Below are 19,623 nucleotides of genomic sequence, written 5' to 3' on the forward strand. Positions count from 1 at the left end.
TTTTTTTTTAACGCACACAAAAGTCCTGCATGTAGGATTTTTTGTCTGCTAAATAAATGGACATTTGATGGATCGGGTGTTTAACGGTCACTAATGGACACCAGATAAAATCCCATTGAGATGAATGGAAATTTTAACAGATTTGAGACGGTTCAGCTAGAGTCCGTTGCTAAAATCTTGTATCAGACAGTAGCAATGGACACTGCTGACGGTAATCAGTGGTAGTGTGAGCGCCCCCTTAGGAATCAATTGCAATACTGATTTATAGTCAGCCCAGCGTACACAACATCTGAACTTGATCCCAGAATGGACACCAGATCTCACAAATTTACTCCAAAATCTTGTGGAAAGATTTATAAGAAAAGTAAGGCTAATATAGCAGCGAAATGGGGCCTCCATGACCAATCATCTTGCCCTATCGTCTGAAGTTCATAAAGATAAGAGAGTCCTAGATGAAGGAAAGAGCTAGTCAGAAGGCTACTGATAGGCCCACAGGACCCCCACAATCTAAAAAAGGACTAGAAAGCAAGCTACTACTGAAAAAAGATGTGTTAGGACAATTTTAGAAATTTTCAAATGAGCATGTAGCTGTATAGCGCGCCCCCCAGATTGAATTTGAATGGTAGGGGCCATAGGTACCCCAGATCAACACTGCATACAACTCTATTGTGGAATGAGTTAAATAAGAATAAAACATTCACATCATCATCATCATCATCACTTTGCTGGTTCCTACTGTTTATGACCCCAGATATGTGCTTACTAGAGATGAGCGAACAGTGTTCTATCGAACTCATGTTCGATCGGATATTAGGCTGTTCGGCATGTTCGAATCGAATCGAACACCGCGTGGTAAAGTGCGCCATTACTCGATTCCCCTCCCACCTTCCCTGGCGCCTTTTTTGCTCCAATAACAGCGCTGGGTAGGTGGGACAGGAACTACGACACCGGTGACGTTGAAAAAAGTAGGCAAAACCCATTGGCTGCCGAAAACATGTGACCTCTAATTTAAAAGAACAGCGACGCCCAGCTTCGCGTCATTCTGAGCTTGCAATTCACCGAGGACGGAGGTTTCCGTCCAGCTAGCTAGGGCTTAGATTCTGGGTAGGCAGGGACAGGCTAGGATAGGAAGGAGAAGACAACCAACAGCTCTTGTAAGAGCTAAATTCCAGGGAGAAGCTTGTCAGTGTAACGTGGCACTGACGGGCTCAATCGCCGCAACCCAGCTTTCCCAGGATCCTGAATGGAATACACTGTCAGTGTATTCCCGTATACCCGATATATACCCCGATACCCGTTCCAACGGTGTGCCCCCCCACCTTCACCCCAGAAATACCCTGCAAGTCCCCTAGCAATAGAATTGGGGCTATATACACCCACAATTTTTACTACTGGTATACAGTGCCATTGTCTGACTGGGAATTCAAAGAATATATTGGGAATACAAATACCCTCATTTCTTGCTACTGCCATATAGTGCCAGTTTCTGACTGGTAATTCAAAGAATATATTGGGGTTACGTGCACCCACAATTTTTACTACTGGTATACAGTGCCATTGTCTGACTGGGAATTCAAAGAATATATTGGGAATACAAATACCCTCATTTCTTGCTACTGCCATATAGTGCCAGTGTCTGACTGGGAATTCAAAGAATATATTGGGGTTACGTGCACCCACAATTTTTACTACTGGTATACAGTGCCATTGTCTGACTGGGAATTCAAAGAGTATATTGGGAATACAAATACCCTCATTTCTTGCTACTGCCATATAGTGCCAGTTTCTGACTGGGAATTCAAAGAATATATTGGGGTTACGTGCACCCACAATTTTTACTACTGGTATACAGTGCCATTGTCTGACTGGGAATTCAAAGAATATATTGGGGTTATAAATACCCTCATTTCTTGCTACTGCCATATAGTGCCAGTTTCTGACTGGTAATTCAAAGAATATATTGGGGTTACGTGCACCCACAATTTTTACTACTGGTATACAGTGCCATTGTCTGACTGGGAATTCAAAGAGTATATTGGGAATACAAATACCCTCATTTCTTGCTACTGCCATATAGTGCCAGTTTCTGACTGGGAATTCAAAGAATATATTGGGGTTACGTGCACCCACAATTTTTACTACTGGTATACAGTGCCATTGTCTGACTGGGAATTCAAAGAATATATTGGGAATACAAATACCCTCATTTCTTGCTACTGCCATATAGTGCCAGTTTCTGACTGGTAATTCAAAGAATATATTGGGGTTACGTGCACCCACAATTTTTACTACTGGTATACAGTGCCATTGTCTGACTGGGAATTCAAAGAGTATATTGGGAATACAAATACCCTCATTTCTTGCTACTGCCATATAGTGCCAGTTTCTGACTGGGAATTCAAAGAATATATTGGGGTTACGTGCACCCACAATTTTTACTACTGGTATACAGTGCCATTGTCTGACTGGGAATTCAAAGAATATATTGGGGTTATAAATACCCTCATTTCTTGCTACTGCCATATAGTGCCAGTTTCTGACTGGTAATTCAAAGAATATATTGGGGTTACGTGCACCCACAATTTTTACTACTGGTATACAGTGCCATTGTCTGACTGGGAATTCAAAGAGTATATTGGGAATACAAATACCCTCATTTCTTGCTACTGCCATATAGTGCCAGTTTCTGACTGGGAATTCAAAGAATATATTGGGGTTACGTGCACCCACAATTTTTACTACTGGTATACAGTGCCATTGTCTGACTGGGAATTCAAAGAATATATTGGGAATACAAATACCCTCATTTCTTGCTACTGCCATATAGTGCCAGTTTCTGACTGGTAATTCAAAGAATATATTGGGGTTACGTGCACCCACAATTTTTACTACTGGTATACAGTGCCATTGTCTGACTGGGAATTCAAAGAATATATTGGGAATACAAATACCCTCATTTCTTGCTACTGCCATATAGTGCCAGTGTCTGACTGGGAATTCAAAGAATATATTGGGGTTACGTGCACCCACAATTTTTACTACTGGTATACAGTGCCAATTTCTAACTAGGAATTCAAAATGCGCAAGGCTCCCGGAAAGGGACGTGGACGAGGCCGTGGGCGAGGTCGGGGGAATGGTTCTGGGGAGCAAGGTAGCAGTGAAGCCACAGGGCGTCCCGTGCCTACTCCTGTGGGGCAGCAAGCATTGCGCCACTCCACAGTGCCAGGGTTGCTTGCCACATTAACTAAACTGCAGGGTACAAACCTTAGTAGGCCCGAGAACCAGGAACAGGTCTTGCAATGGCTGTCAGAGAACGCTTACAGCACATTGTCCAGCAGCCAGTCAGACTCTGCCTCCTCTCCTCCTATTACCCAACAGTCTTGTCTTCCTTCCTCCCAAAATTCCGAAGCTTTACAGAACAATAACCCAAACTGTCCCTGCTCCCCAGAGCTGTTCTCCGCTCCTTTCATTGTCCCTCAACCTGCCTCTCCACGTCACGATTCCACGAACCTAACAGAGGAGCATCTGTGTCCAGATGCTCAAACACTAGAGTCTCCTCCATCTCCGTTCGATTTGGTGGTGGATGACCAGCAACCCACCCTCATCGACGATGATGTGACGCAGTTGCCGTCAGGGCATCCAGTTGACCGGCGCATTGTGCGGGAGGAGGAGATGAGACAGGAGTTGGAAGAGGAAGTGGTGGATGATGAGGACACTGACCCGACCTGGACAGGGGGGATGTCAAGCGGGGAAAGTAGTGTGGATGTTGAGGCAGGTGCAGCACCAAAAAGGGTAGCTAGAGGCAGAGGTCAGCAGCTTAGGCGAAGCCAGGCCACACCCGGAATCTCCCAAGATGTTCCAGTTCGTACCCAGCCCCGAAAAACTCCCACCTCGAGGGCACGTTTCTCGAAGGTGTGGAGTTTTTTCAAGGAATGCGCCGAGGACAGATATAGTGTTGTCTGCACAATTTGCCTCTCGAAATTGATTAGGGGCTCTGAGAAGAGCAACCTGTCCACCACTTCAATGCGCCGTCATTTGGAATCCAAGCACTGGAATCAGTGGCAGGCAGCAACGGCAGGACAAAGGCCGCCTGCCGTTCACGCCACTGCCACTGCCTCTGCCTCTGCCACTGCCACTGCTGACTGTGCTGGCGATGCACTCCAGAGGACGAGCCAGGACACCACTTCATCTGCCTCCGCCACTTTGTTGACTTCTACCTCATCCTCCCCTGGTCCTGTCTTATCTCCTTCTCCTGCACCATCAAAGGCACCATCAGGCGTTTCTTTACAACAACCCACCATCTCTCAGACATTGGAGCGGCGGCAGAAATACACTGCTAACCACCCACACGCGCAAGCCTTGAACGCCAACATCGCTAAACTGCTGGCCCAGGAGATGTTGGCGTTCCGGCTTGTTGAAACTCCCGCCTTCCTGGACCTGATGGCAACTGCGGCACCTCGCTATGCCGTCCCTAGCCGTCACTACTTCTCCCGGTGTGCCGTCCCCGCCTTGCACCAGCACGTGTCACTCAACATCAGGCGGGCCCTTAGTTCCGCGCTTTGCACAAAGGTCCACTTGACCACCGACGCGTGGACAAGTGCATGCGGACAGGGACGCTACATTTCACTGACGGCACACTGGGTGAATGTAGTTGAGGCTGGGACTGCTTCCCAAACTGGCCCGGTGTACCTCGTCTCCCCGCCTAACATTCCTGGCAGGGACACGAGAAGAACACCCCCCTCCTCCTCCTCCTCTACCGCCTCCTCCTCCGCCACCGCCTCCTCCTCCGCCACCGCCTCCTCCTCCGCTGTTAGATTGACCCCAGCTACGAGTTGGAAACGTTGCAGCACTGGCGTTGGTAGACGTCAGCAGGCTGTGCTGAAGCTGATCAGCTTGGGGGACAGACAGCACACTGCCTCCGAGGTGAGGGATGCCCTCCTCGATGAGACGGCAATATGGTTTGAGCCGCTGCACCTGGGCCCAGGCATGGTCGTTTGTGATAACGGCCGGAACCTGGTAGCAGCTCTGGAGCTTGCCGGACTCCAACATGTTCCATGCCTGGCCCACGTCTTCAACCTAGTGGTGCAACGTTTCCTAAAGAGCTACCCCAATGTTCCAGAGCTACTGGTGAAAGTGCGGCGCATGTGCGCCCACTTTCGCAAGTCGACAGTAGCCGCTGCTAGCTTAAAATCTCTCCAGCAACGCCTGCATGTGCCACAACACCGGCTTTTGTGCGACGTCCCCACACGCTGGAACTCAACGTTTCAGATGTTGAATAGAGTGGTTGAGCAGCAGAGACCTTTGATGGAATACCAGCTACAAAACCCTAGGGTGCCACAAAGTCAGCTGCCTCAGTTTCACATCCATGAGTGGCCATGGATGAGAGACCTTTGTGACATCCTACGGGTCTTTGAGGAGTCCACAAGGAGGGTGAGCTCTGAGGATGCGATGGTGAGCCTTACAATCCCGCTCTTGTGTGTTCTGAGAGAATCCCTGATTGACATCAGGGATAACTCAGATCACACAGAGGAGTTAGGGATAGCATCCGATCCGTCACAGCTGGAGAGTAGGTCCACACATCTGTCCGCTTCACTGCGTTTAATGGAGGAGGAGGAGGAGGAGGAGGAGGAAGAAGAGTTGTCCGATGATGTGATGGTGATACAGGAGGCTTCCGGGCAACTTCGAATCGTCCCATTGTTGCAGCGCGGATGGGTAGACATGGAGGATGAGGAGGAAATGGAGATTGAACTTTCCGGTGGGGCCAGAGGAGTCATGCCAACTAACACTGTGGCAGACATGGCTGAGTTCATGTTGGGGTGCTTTACAACCGACAAGCGTATTGTCAAAATCATGGAGGACAACCAGTACTGGATCTTTGCTATCCTTGACCCCCGGTATAAAAACAACATCTCGTCTTTTATTCCGGTAGAGGGGAGGGCCAATCGCATCAATGCTTGCCACAGGCAATTGGTGCAGAATATGATGGAGATGTTTCCAGCATGTGACGTTGGCGGCAGGGAGGGCAGTTCCTCCAGTAGGCAACCAAGTTCTCACCGGTCCACACAAACGAGGGGCACACTGTCTAAGGTCTGGGACACCTTGATGGCACCCCCTCGCCAAAGTGCCGCCACGGAGGGTCCTAGTGTCACCAGGCGTGAGAAGTATAGGCGCATGTTGCGGGAATACCTTTCCGACCACAGCCCTGTCCTCTCCGACCCCTCTGCGCCCTACACGTATTGGGTGTCGAAGTTGGACCTGTGGCTTGAACTTGCCCTATATGCCTTGGAGGTGCTGTCCTGTCCTGCCGCCAGCGTCCTATCTGGGAGGGTGTTCAGTGCAGCCGGTGGCATCATCACTGACAAGCGCACCCGTCTGTCAGCTGAGAGTGCCGACCGGCTCACTTTGATAAAAATGAACCACCACTGGGTAGAGCCGTCATTTTTGTGCCCACCTGTGTAAAGCACCTCAACATGAAACTCCATGTCTGTACTCAACCTCTCCAATTCCTCCGCATCCTCATACTCATCCACCATAAGCGTTGCACAATTCTGCTAATACTAGGCTCCCTCCACCCTGATTTCCCCCAACTCTGCTGGTTAGAGGCTCCCTCCACCCTGATTTCCACCAACTCTGCTGGTTAGAGGCTCCCTCCACCATGAATTTGCCCAAACTGGGCTGTTTAGAGGCTCCCTCCACCATGAATTGGTCCAAACTGGGGTTTTTAGAGGCTCCCTCCACCATGAATTGGTCCAAACTGGGCTGGTTAGAGGCTCCCTCCACCATGAATTTCCCAAAACTTGGCTGTTTAGAGGCTCCCTCCACCATTAATTGGTCCAAACTGGGCTGGTTAGAGGCTCCCTCCACCATGAATTTGCCCAAACTGGGGTGGTTAGAGGCTCCCTCCACCATTAATTGGTCCAAACTGGGCTGGTTAGAGGCTCCCTCCACAATTAATTGGTCCAAACTGGGCTAATTAGAGGCTCCCTCCACCATGAATTGGTCCAAACTGGGCTGGTTAGAGGCTCCCTCCACCATGAATTGGTCCAAACTGGGGTGGTTAGAGGCTCCCTCCACCATTAATTGGTCCAAACTGGGCAGGTTAGAGGCTCCCTCCACCATTAATTGGTCCAAACTGGGGTGGTTAGAGGCTCCCTCCACCATTAATTGGTCCAAACTGGGCTGGTTAGAGGCTCCCTCCACAATTAATTGGTCCAAACTGGGCTAATTAGAGGCTCCCTCCACCATGAATTGGTCCAAACTGGGTTTTTTAGAGGCTCCCTCCACCATGAATTTGCCCAAACTGGGCTGGTTAGAGGCTCCCTCCACCATGAATTGGTCCAAACTGGGGTTTTTAGAGGCTCCCTCCACCATGAATTGGTCCAAACTTGGCTGTTTAGAGGCTCCCTCCACCATTAATTGGTCCAAATTGGGCTGGTTAGAGGCTCCCTCCACCATGAATTGGTCCAAACTTGGCTGTTTAGAGGCTCCCTCCACCATTAATTGGTCCAAACTGGGCTGGTTAGAGGCTCCCTCCACCATGAATTTCCCAAAACTTGGCTGTTTAGAGGCTCCCTCCACCATTAATTGGTCCAAACTGGGCTGGTTAGAGGCTCCCTCCACCATGAATTTGCCCAAACTGGGCTGTTTAGAGGCTCCCTCCACCATGAATTTGCCCAAACTGGGCTGGTTAGAGGCTCCCTCCACCATGAATTGGTCCAAACTGGGCTGGTTAGAGGCTCCCTCCACCATGAATTTGCCCAAACTGGGCTGTTTAGAGGCTCCCTCCACCATGAATTTGCCCAAACTGGGCTGGTTAGAGGCTCCCTCCACCATGAATTGGTCCAAACGGGTTTTTAGAGGCTCCCTTCACCATGAATTGGTCCAAACTTGGCTGTTTAGAGGCTCCCTCCACCATGAATTGGTCCAAACTGGGGTGGTTAGAGGCTCCCTCCACCATGAATTTGCCCAAACTGGGCTGTTTAGAGGCTCCCTCCACCATGAATTGGTCCAAACTGGGTTTTTTAGAGGCTCCCTCCACCATGAATTGGTCCAAACTGGGCTGGTTAGAGGCTCCCTCCACCATGAATTGGTCCAAACTGGGGTGGTTAGAGGCTCCCTCCACCATTAATTGGTCCAAACTGGGCTGGTTAGAGGCTCCCTCCACCATTAATTGGTCCAAACTGGGCTGGTTAGAGGCTCCCTCCACCATGAATTTGCCCAAACTGGGCTGGTTAGAGGCTCCCTCCACCATGAATTGGTCCAAACTGGGGTTTTTAGAGGCTCCCTCCACCATGAATTGGTCCAAACTGGGGTTTTTAGAGTCTCCCTCCACCATGAATTGGTCCAAACTGGGGTTTTTAGAGGCTCCCTCCACCATGAATTTGCCCAAACTCTGCTGGTTAGAGGCTCAATCCACCCTGATTTTCAAAACAAATGTTGGTGCCAACCTCAACTTACTACAAGGGCCAAATTCACTGCTGGTGACAAGCTCTCCTCACTGCAAGTGCCAAATACACATGTTTCAAGGTGTTTTCCTACTGTCAGAGAGGTGGTATTGAGTGTGTAAAGTGTGTAGTTGTTAGGCTGTGATGTTGGGGTAATAGAGGGTCTTTGGTGTGTTAGATGCCCCCAGACATGCTTCCCCTGCTGTCCCAGTGTCATTCCAGAGGTGTTGGCATCATTTCCTGGGGTGTCATAGTGGACTTGGTGACCCTCCAGACACGGATTTGGGTTTCCCCCTTAACGAGTATCTGTTCCCCATAGACTATAATGGGGTTCGAAACCCGTTCGAACACACGAACATTGAGCGGCTGTTCGAATCGAATTTCGAACCTCGAACATTTTAGTGTTCGCTCATCTCTAGTGCTTACCAAATGCCTCTGTTGATAAGTATGTCTGTTTTCTTCCTGATGTGATTATCAGATGTTAGAAATAGCATAGAAATAAATTCTGCTTCTGTCTCCACATAATGATGACCATTTATAATTAGTTTATTGTGTTACATGTGCATCTCAAGATTTCCTATGCACCAGATGTCGAAACTGAGCTTGGTACATTGTGTAAACCATTTCCATTACCTAAGAATGCGTCACAACATTCTACGATCCAGAACAGCGATCGGCTGAGAGTGAAACCGTGTAGAGGGGTAAAAGGAGGGGATGTATCTGTTACTCATTGCTGTTCAATGACCCATAACATGTTTCAACATGTTGGAAAGTCTTGTGATGAATAGGATACTTTCTGAAGAGAAAACACTTTTTAGGGATCTGCGGATGAGCCTTTCCCCATAAGCTGATATAGTATTATGACATGACTGGTAACTAACAGTTATGATGCTGACTAGCTTAAACATGTCACTTTCCCTTTCTACCATCTTTGTATTGTTGATGCAGGGAGATGTTCAGTGAGATGTCAAAGTGAGTTAAAGGGGTTTTTAATGAACATAACCATTTTTATATTTGTAGACAACAAATAGCTAAACATTTTTTGGAAACATGAATAATTAAACATTCTGCAATGTTTTAAAGGGATTATCCAGTTTCTTTTTTTATGTAGATTGTGAGCCCCATATAGGGATCACAATGTACTTTTTTTTTCCATTTAAATATGTTTTTTTGTAGAATGGAAGGAAATCCACCAAAACACGGGGAGAACTTACAAATTCCTTGCAGATGTTGTTCCTGGTGGGATTCAAACCCAGGACTCCAGCACTGCAAGGCTGCAGTGGTAGCCACTGAGCCACTATGTTGCCCCTGGATTATCCAGTTTCTAACATTAATGGCTTATCCTTTGTAGAGGCCATCAGTATTAGATTTGTGGGGGTTTGACATCCGGGACCCCCACAGGTAAATGATACAGTGTCATTTGCGGTATTGTTTACATACAAACTATAGCGGCGAGTGTATGTACTGCAGTTCTGCCCCATTGAAATCTGAGCGGCAGCTCTGCAGTACCTATACTTGCTGCTTGTTTATACATAAACAATACTGAAAACCACACTGTCTGGTCAGACACCTGCAGATCTAATATTGATGGCCTATCTTGAGTATAGGCAATTTTCTCTAACTGTCTTAGTGGTGACAGTCTGTTTTCTTGTTTGGTTGCCAATGCATACGAATGTCAATGCAGGAACTTTCTATAGTCTGACACTTGTAAGAAACCCAGCCATGATGTCCTTATTATGGCAGGGATATCTTATTCAGGAACACAGAAGCAGGCAGGAACAGTATGTATGCAAAAGTATTTAAGGCTAGACATGAGCGAACACTAAAATGTTCGGGGTTTGAAATCCGATTCGAACAGCTGCACACTGTTCGAATGGGTTTCAAACCCCATTACAGTCTATGGGGGGGAAATGCTCGTTTCAGGGGTACGCAACATTCTATCAAATTCTACTTACCAAGTCCATGAGTGAGGGTCGGTCTGGATTCTTCTCCCTGCGCAGCGTCCCCGCATCCTCTTCCGGCCTTGAATTCACTCTGCTAGGCATCGGGCCTGGGCAGAGCCGACTGCGCATGCCCGCACTACAAGCGGACATGCGCAGTTGGCTCTGCCCAGGCCCGATGCCTGGCAGAGTGAATGCAGAGCCGGAAGAGGACGCGGGAGCGCTGCGCAGGGAGAAGACTTCTATAGGTAAGAGAAGAACCAGCGTTGATTGGCAATGTATAGCATTCTGCCAATCAACGCTGGTTCTGCATCGAATCTTAACTTTGAACAGCTAGTAGTACTCGATCGAGTACGAGTATTTCGAATACCGTAGTATTCGATCGAACACCTACTCGATTGAGTACTACTCGCTCATCTCTATTTAAGGCCAAGGTTTCCTCTGCAGACTTTCTGTTACAATTAAACCTAAGGGGAAACTGCCAGTTTCCGTAGATATAATTGATATTCTGCAATTTCCCAAACCCCGCCGCTTTAGGAAATCGCAGCATGTCCGCATCGTGGTTTTTACCATGGGCACGGGATTCTCTGACTGTAAAACACCACGACTTTTCCCACAGTGTTTTTATACCACGTGGGGCCCCTGGCCTAAAAGGGTTTTCCAGACAATTTTAAAAACCTGAGACAATGAGGGCATAATATATATATATATGTATATATATATATATATATATATATATATACTGTATATATTAAAGTAATACTCACCTACCCTGGTCCTCTGTTTGAGCATTGGGTCCCACAAGATTCAGCAATGCGATGGTAATGGATCATGAGCCAATGCCCCATCTTAATATGTTAAATATATATATATATATATTATTGTAAGCCAATGGCTGGTCAGGTAATGGTGGGAGTGTACATCCCACCCAGCTACTCGGGTGGGTGAGATGAGAAAACTCCAGGAATGTTTGTTCTCAGCAGACAACTTTCGTCTGCATTTAGGTAAATGCTCAGTATTGGGCTGGATTTTTAGGAATGACAGGTAGGATTGGTAGTGGGGATCTGTCATCCCCCCCCTCCAGTCCACACTTTGGGGATGTTCCGGCAGCGACTCAGCTGCAGAGAGTCTCCTCGTCAAGGAGGCTTAAGAAGCCAGCTCCAGCTCTCACCTCTGCCAAATCAGTCCTCTCTGCGCCAAGCTGATGAGATGCAAATACATTGAAACAGCTGTTCTTGGCTGAGAGACTGTATCTGGTAAAATCCCAACATCATTGCAAACAAAGGCCTCTGAGAAGGTCGGCATGATGTTAAAGGGAGCGCCCTCTATTGGTTTTGATGGCTGAGACTCTGTCTTCCTAATTACATCATGGAAGATAGACTTGCACATTCTCAGTTAGCGCCCTCTATTGGTGTGCATACTTGAGGCACTGGCATCCTAATTACATCATGGAAGTCAGATTTGCATATTCTTCCCACTTTTTTGTTAATTCATAGTTTTGATGTTTTGTGAATCTACAATTTTCATAGTCATGAACATACAGAAAACTCTTTGAATGAGAAGGTGTGTACTGTATATATCACACATTATCAACACTGTCCCATATAGGGCTTACAATTCCCTATCAGTATGCCTTTGGCGTGTAGGTGGATACTGGAATCCCCGGAGGAAACCCCTGCAAACATGTGGAGAACATAGTTGTTAAGTAAATGTTCTTTCACTAATTAACTATAGGCAATTAACTATAGGCAAAGTCTCTTCCAAATAATCCTGGAGCACAGAGATTTAGAAGTTAGTTTTTCAGCATAGTACTGTAGCAAGGTTTCTTACCAAAGCTATTGGCAGTCAACAAGAAGCATTGGAGATTGCACTCATTGAGATACCTTACATAGAGGTGGGCAGTGGCTTAGAGACCAAAGTGCAATATTTGCAATCAATGTTTATTCTATATGCAAATGAGCTATTTGGTGCATCAGGGCATGGCTATATCTGCTCGAGCATCTGTTTTCATTATTTTTTACTGGACTTTAGAACCTCTCAATTATTTTCAAGGGGGCAGCATTAGAAGGTGAGCACAAATGAAAACTGGAGCTCTGGCAGACATGGCCACACCCTGTGGGTACAACTCATTTGCATACAAAATAAAAGTTGATTTTCTCAGCAAGATTGCACTTTGACACACAAAAGGTATGTTGACCTTGAAAATAAATGCTCTTATAACAACATATAAGTGGTTTTGAAGCAATATTGTAGCCTTTAATGCTAGGCCTTGATCATATCTCCATTGGAGGATCCATGCAGGTTCCGCTGTCACAGACTCCAGCAAAAATTTTGGAGTTACACATGATCTCAATTTGGTGTTTGACCTAAATCCAGCTAACTAAAGTCTATGCATGTAGCATTTCCATACACTCTCCTTCATAGCTTGGTGTTCTTGAGCAGACTTCTGTTTGCACTGCAGAGACATACAGTACATGAAAATGGATGCTTGGGTTTTAGTATAACCATACCTCCCAAGTGTCCCGCATTCATACCCCTGTCCCGTCGTCCCGCGCAGCTCCCTACATGTCCCTTTAATGTTTTACTGAACAACCATTCCTCCGATCATCACCTGCTCTTATAACAGATAAAAGGCTGCGGTGATTGGAGGAACACTTCACTATGGTTCAAGAACACACATCACACGGTCACATGACTAGGTAGGCGTGTCAGTGTCCGGTGCAGTGAAGAGATATGTGTAAGGTACTGAGAAGGGAGGGGGGATGTGAGATGCAGGATGGAGAGAGAGTGTGTGTATGTCTGTCTGTTTGTCATTATACTGGGGGCAGAGATGGAGGAGGGACATGAAACTGGGGGAAGAGATGGAGGGGGGACATGAAACTGGGGGCAGAGATGGAGGGGGACATGAAACTGGGGGCAGATGAAAGGGGATATGAAACTGAGGAGAAATGGAGGGGGGGGGGGAGAGATGAAACCGGGGGGCAGAGATGGAGGAGGGGACATGAAATGAGGCAGATGAAGGGGGCACTTAAACTGGGGGACATTAAACTGGGGACAACTGGAGAGAGCATTAAACTATGGGAGTAGCTGGAGGGGGATCTGTCTGCTTCTAGTTTCCCCCAATGTAATGTACCCCTCCAGCTATACCTACGGTTTAATGACTGCTTCTAGCTGCCCGAGCTCCCCCTCTAGTTGCCCCACATTTAATGTCCCACTTCATCTGCCATTAATTTATTGTCCCCCTCCAACTACCCACATTGCTAATGTCCCCCTCCAGCTGCTCCAGTTTCATGTTCAAACTGGGGCACCAGGAGAGGGGCAGTTACTGTGGGGCAGTTGGAAGGGAACATTACAATGTGGGGGCATATAATGTCCAGGTGACTGTAGGAGAATTATACTGTGTGGGGGCACATGAAAAATGAATGAGAATGGGCGGAGTCAACATAAAAGTGGGCAGAGCTAAATTTGCCGTGGTGCGCTTTCACTCTTTCTGTTGTTCAAAATCTGGGAGGTATGTATAACTATTTGACCAGGTATGTCAGAACAGTGGATTGCTTAATAGAATAAGAGAAGGCTGGAGTTAGGAAAAGGCTCTTTGGTATTCATCACTGACATCCACAAGTTAGCTAAAACCTCTCCTACACCAGGATTAAAGAAAGAGGAAAGTCTGTAAATACAGTAGTACTGTATATTATATAGCCATTTTCCACCTCATCATCTGAATGTAGCAAGGTGGCATCCTACACTTACAACACAATTATAGGAGTACAGGTTGTTTGTGCACATGAGACAGTCTGTTGTAACCTTCAGCATACAAACAAGCATATTAGAAAATAGTGAAATACATTTAAAGAAATCATGCAGTCCAGCAGAGAAATGGATACATAAAACAGTAGAACCTTCCTAAAGACAATGCCAGTGATACAACCCTTGAAGAAATCCCTAGCAATAAAAAATGAACAGCACACAGACTTGTACTTCACATAACTTGCTGAGACTACAAGTCTGTGCACTATTCCTACTTCTTTAAGAAAAATGATATCATTGCATGGAATTCTAATATGTGCATAGGTAATTCACCTAGCTGTTGTTACTATGTGTGAATGTATGCCAATTCACTGAAGGACAGACCTAAATACTGTAGCTGCATAAGGCTGCAGCCATAAACTGATGCAGAAAATGTTGTGGCAGAATTGCATCATGTATTTCCACACCAGTTTTTACAGAAAGTCTGCAGAATTTTCCTCTGCGAATTTATGTTCCCATTATACCTATAGAGAAACTGCCGACATTTCCATATGTGTAATTGACATACTGCAATTTAAATCGCAGCATGTCCGCTACTGATATTTTTCTGCAATGTGTGGCCAAACAGCGGCATTTGGCAACTTTTTTGCCGTGGCCAAACAGCGTCGTTTTCGCAACATGGGGCCATGACATGAAACTTGTCAAGTTCATTTGGAACACTAAACCACATGGACCAGTGGTTTAATGTTGCAGATGGTCCTAATACTATCCACGGTCACAATCAAAAAAAAATTATATTTATGTAGAGTTGAGTGTGATGAGTCTCATCATATTCACATCTGAAGCTTCTGCCGCCTGCGCTGATAATACTGAAGCCAGCAAGGACACTGACATTCGGCCGATGTATCCAAGGTCTGGCACTTACACACTGAAGCCATGGTACTACTTCAGCTTCATTGAACAACTGTACAATTGCCATGGACATTGTTAGGATAGAGCTATATGGTACACTAAACCACCGGTCCATAAAGACCTGTGTGTGGTTTAAAGCTCTCATGTTCCCTTTTAGCCTTGCCCCTATTATATGTTATGTTGTTCTTACCTGTCTTTTTGGACATGAGAAAAAAGTATGTTTTTGTAACGTGTTAGCCAGTCGGTATAAAATATAAAAAAACAAAAAACTTGAGAGTCTTCAGTAGTTGATACCTTTTTTAATGGCTAACTAAAAGGGGTTGTCCCATCACAAGGATCCTATCTATACTGCTTGTTAATGTGGATGTAAGACTTTTCCTAAATACAATGCTTCAGCAATACTGCTTTGTTTGTCCACTATCTTTCTTCATTCAATTCATTGTTGACACAGCCCTTGACTTATCTGTTCAAAAGTCAAGTGATGTATCTGCTGCTCTCAGGGGGGAGGGGCTAAGTGCAGGGAGCTAGCCTGTGTTTCTAGCTATTCCTGTGTCTACACCACCGGACCTACCTCTCTGCTATCAGATAGGGGAGAAGAGCTGCTTGCATTTTTGAACATCTTCTGTTCTCTCAGTTATCAGGCTAGCTAATTCAATTGTGTTCATTATGGCAGAGACAGGCAGTATTGTGCATATAGTGTTGTTTGAGGAGGTTTGAGGACCTTTGATGACATCACAGGCCCTTCAGCCGCCCCATAGGATCACGCTATGCAGTGGGTGGAGCTACACACTAATTTGGGGGCAGAGCTAAACGGTAGGTTGCATGAAACCCCGCCCACCAAATGACGCAAGAAACCAGGAAGAAAGAAGATTTTACAGCAGTGAAGACTGGTGAGTATGCGACGTGGGAATACCCCTTTAATAATGATGACAGATCCCAAAAGCTTGTAATCTGTCATCATTATTAAGTAAGCCGTTAAAAAAGGTATCAACTTTTTGGACATATCTGTTTTAGTAAACAACTATTTCAATATAAGAATTCTGGAGCATCTTTTTCCATTTTTACATAATGACATAATGAGTCAGGAGTGGAATTCATATGTTCTGTGGGGGGAGGTTGGTGATCATTGAACATTTTCAGGACTCTTTTTAAGCAAATCCATGCCCCCTTTGGCCCTAGATGGTACATTGACATCACCATGTCCTCTTTTTTTTAATGTAGATTCCCACATAGAGCTCACAATGTATATTTTTCCCCCCTATGAGTATGTATTTTTGGAATATGGGATGGAAATCCAAACACGGGGAGAACATACAAACTCCTTGCAGATGGTTTTTTGCCCTTGGTGGGATTTGAACACCAGGACCCAGCGCTGCAAGGCTGCAGTGCTAACCACTGATCCACCGTGTGACCCCTATCATCATGTCCTCTTATGCCAGCTCAGAAGAAGTCTGCAGTCCCACTAAGTCAGCGGGCCTCAGGACACAAATCCCTCTGCACCACTGCTAGCTATGATTCTGGGGAGGAGGGGTTCAGGGCCAGGTCAGTGGTTATTTTACAAATAGTCAAAAGAACTGGGGAGAACCAGCTGCATCCCACTCCTGGACTATGTGATACCATTCCTATTGTCAAGGGAGTTTGTTTCTACTCAATTGAGCACTCCACCACTGAATCTGCAAAAATCTCTATCCCCACTTTCCTTATAAAATCGGCAGAAAAAGGGCAGAAACCAGGCATACTTCTGCTTGTAACCACTTTTTAAATGTACAGGGTTTCTGTCTTCCCCATGCAGACCGGAAGGAGGCAAACCTGAACTCTAGTGTGAACCTAGTGTTATACCATACAATGTAGAGCTATAGGAAGAAATAATACAGAATTGTTATCTCTTTAGGAATGCAAGTATTTCCTAGAACCGAAGTGACATGCCCGCTCTATATGCTTATCCCGATAGCTATCTGAAGTGCTATGCCAGGTTTCAAAAAGCCCCTTCAATATACAATAAAAGAAAAACCTGTTCGTCTGCATTTGACACAAGTCTACATTAAAAAAAACAACTGCAAAATAGACCTGAAAATAGACCCAGAAATGTTGCACCAAAACATCCATACTTCCATGGACCTATATCTCAATCTGTATTGCATCCTATTAGTATGGTGAAATAAAAGCAATGCAATTGACGCATTAATGTCGTACAAAGTAATTATTTCCATTACAACTTCTATTTCTAAGCAGGGGCGGATCCAGGGCCTGGCAATCCGGAAACACCCTTCTGACAGTGAAGAACTACAGTACCGGCACCGATAGCTCTTCACCGGGGGCACAGAACGGGAAAGCCGATAGTACCCTGAATTCAGCGCACTGTCGGCTTTCTAGCGATGTATTAAACTGCATGTGCCCCAGGAGGTGAAAGGTCCTCTTTAATCTCATCTCAAATGAGCTGATCACCGATCCACCAAATAGGTGGTAAATGGCTGATTGCTGGGATCCCCACCATCACTAAAGAGAAGGAAGGACATTTTGGGCATTAAGGATAAAACAGTCCCTATCATGAAATAGTTAAAATAAACAAACAATCTCATGCTCAAATGTATATACAGGGTGTCCGGAAAGTAAGTACACAAAATGAAAGGGCGAACCTTAGCTGGTATATGATGCATTTTTTTTTAAATTAATGAACATGTGACCGGAAATGCACCGTTGTGGCGCTGCAGGTAGACCAAGATGTCGGTTTTCTATCCCTCGCTGCGCCATGTGAGAGGAGAAGCGAAGAAGAGAAAGCGCTTTAATAGAAATCAGTTTAATCACTGTTACTTATTTACAAGAATTGCTCGAAGTGCTGGCTTGATGCAAGCAGTGCAACGCCAAGTGATGGATTGACGCACCCGTTTACAGACTCCTGGTCATCACCACGAACGCAGCCTGGATGTGGTTCACGAGCTCTTCACGGGTTGGCACAGGCGTTGGGTACACAACGGATTTGACATGTCCCCACAAAAATTACTGTCACATTCACAATTACAAACTTACATTCACTGTGTCGGTGTACCTGCAGCGCCACCATGGTGTACTATTTGTGTGCTTACTTTTCAGACACCCTATATAATCCACCAGTTTGTCAGAACATGTGTAACTGTCCCCTCCTACTTTACAGGAATAATATCAGCAATAACAGACAAACATGTAACAGGATTACACTAGAAAGTGACATCACTACAAGTCTCCTGGCATAACTATAGACATCCCCTTTAAATCTGCCTCCCCCGATATGACATAATCTCTCCCGCCAGCTCCAGGACCACACTGCCGCTCTGGCGCTTCCGCTCTATGGTCATGAACCTTGCACGTAGACCAATCAGACAGCAGTGACCCCCTGAGTGGGCGTGTCGGGCATCAGTGGGCGGGGCCGGTGTGACGTAGCGGGTTTAGTTTTGTCTGTGTCGTTAGCAGGGTGCAGAGTGTGACACACCGGGAGTGAGGTCCATGTTGTGCACAGCGGACACCTGACCGGCGGGACCAGGCGCGGCCCCACAACCCCCCGACTGCCCGTGTGCTCTGCGCTCCAGCCGGCACCAGTACCCCTCACTCGGGCTGGGCTCCGGGAATGGAAGCTGAGAAGATGGACGAGAATGAATGGAGTTACCACGGGGAGGGGAACAAAAGCCTGGTGGTGGCTCATTCCCAGGTGAGGGGACCGGGACGGACGCGGGGCCTGAAGGGAGAGGCTGCTCAGCTGACTGCTGTGGAGAGCAGACAATGACTGTGCTCTGTGGTGTCAGTGAGTGGCACTAGTGTGTGTATGTGTATACAGTGTGTATAGTGTACGCCCCCTACTGTGTGTGTGTAGTGTTCACTCCCTGCTGTGTGGATAGTGTGTGAGTTGTCAGTGTATGCTTCCTACTGTGTGTATAATGTATGTATAATGTATGATCCCTACTGTGTGTATAATGTATTATAGTGTACCCTCCCTGCTGTGTGTGTATGCTCCCTCCCGTGTGTGTATACTGTATGTATAGTGTACGCCCCCTGACGTCTGTGTACTGTATGTATAGTGTATGCTCCCTGCCGTCTGTATACTGTATGTATAATGTATGCCCCCTACTGTGTGTATACTGTATGTATAGTGTATGATCCCTGCTGTCTGTATACTGTATGTGTAGTGTATGCTCCCTGCTGTCTGTATACTGTATGTATAGTGTATGCTCCCTGCTGTGTGTATACTGTATGTATAGTGTACGCTCCCTGCCGTGTGTATACTGTATGTATAGTGTACGCTCCCTGCCGTGTGTATACTGTATGTATAGTGTACGCTCCCTGCCGTGTGTATACTGTATGTATAGTGTATGCTCCCTGCCGTCTGTATACTGTATGTATAGTGTATGCTCCCTACTGTGTGTATACTGTATGTATAGTGTACGCTCCCTGCCGTCTGTATACTGTATGTATAGTGTATGCTCCCTGCTGTGTGTATACTGTATGTATAGTGTACGCTCCCTGCCGTCTGTATACTGTAGGTATAGTGTACGCTCCCTGCCTACTGTATGTATAGTGTACGCTCCCTGCCGTCTGTATACTGTATGTAT

At 46.3% G+C, this 19,623-nt stretch overlaps 1 protein-coding gene across 1 annotated transcript in view; it reads left to right on the top strand.

Annotated features, from left to right (window-relative positions):
• The first annotated feature begins 18,469 nt into the window (after positions 1–18,469).
• The window catches only part of IPPK (inositol-pentakisphosphate 2-kinase), a 49,672-nt gene continuing 48,518 nt past the window's right edge, over positions 18,470–19,623 (top strand). The window contains exon 1 of the mRNA XM_075286916.1: positions 18,470–18,725. Coding sequence (XP_075143017.1) covers positions 18,645–18,725 — 81 coding nt within the window. The 5' untranslated portion in view covers positions 18,470–18,644. The remainder of the gene's footprint in view (positions 18,726–19,623) is intronic.

Source organism: Leptodactylus fuscus, chromosome 9, assembly GCF_031893055.1.
Source record: "Leptodactylus fuscus isolate aLepFus1 chromosome 9, aLepFus1.hap2, whole genome shotgun sequence".
Lineage (NCBI taxonomy): Eukaryota > Metazoa > Chordata > Amphibia > Anura > Leptodactylidae > Leptodactylus > Leptodactylus fuscus.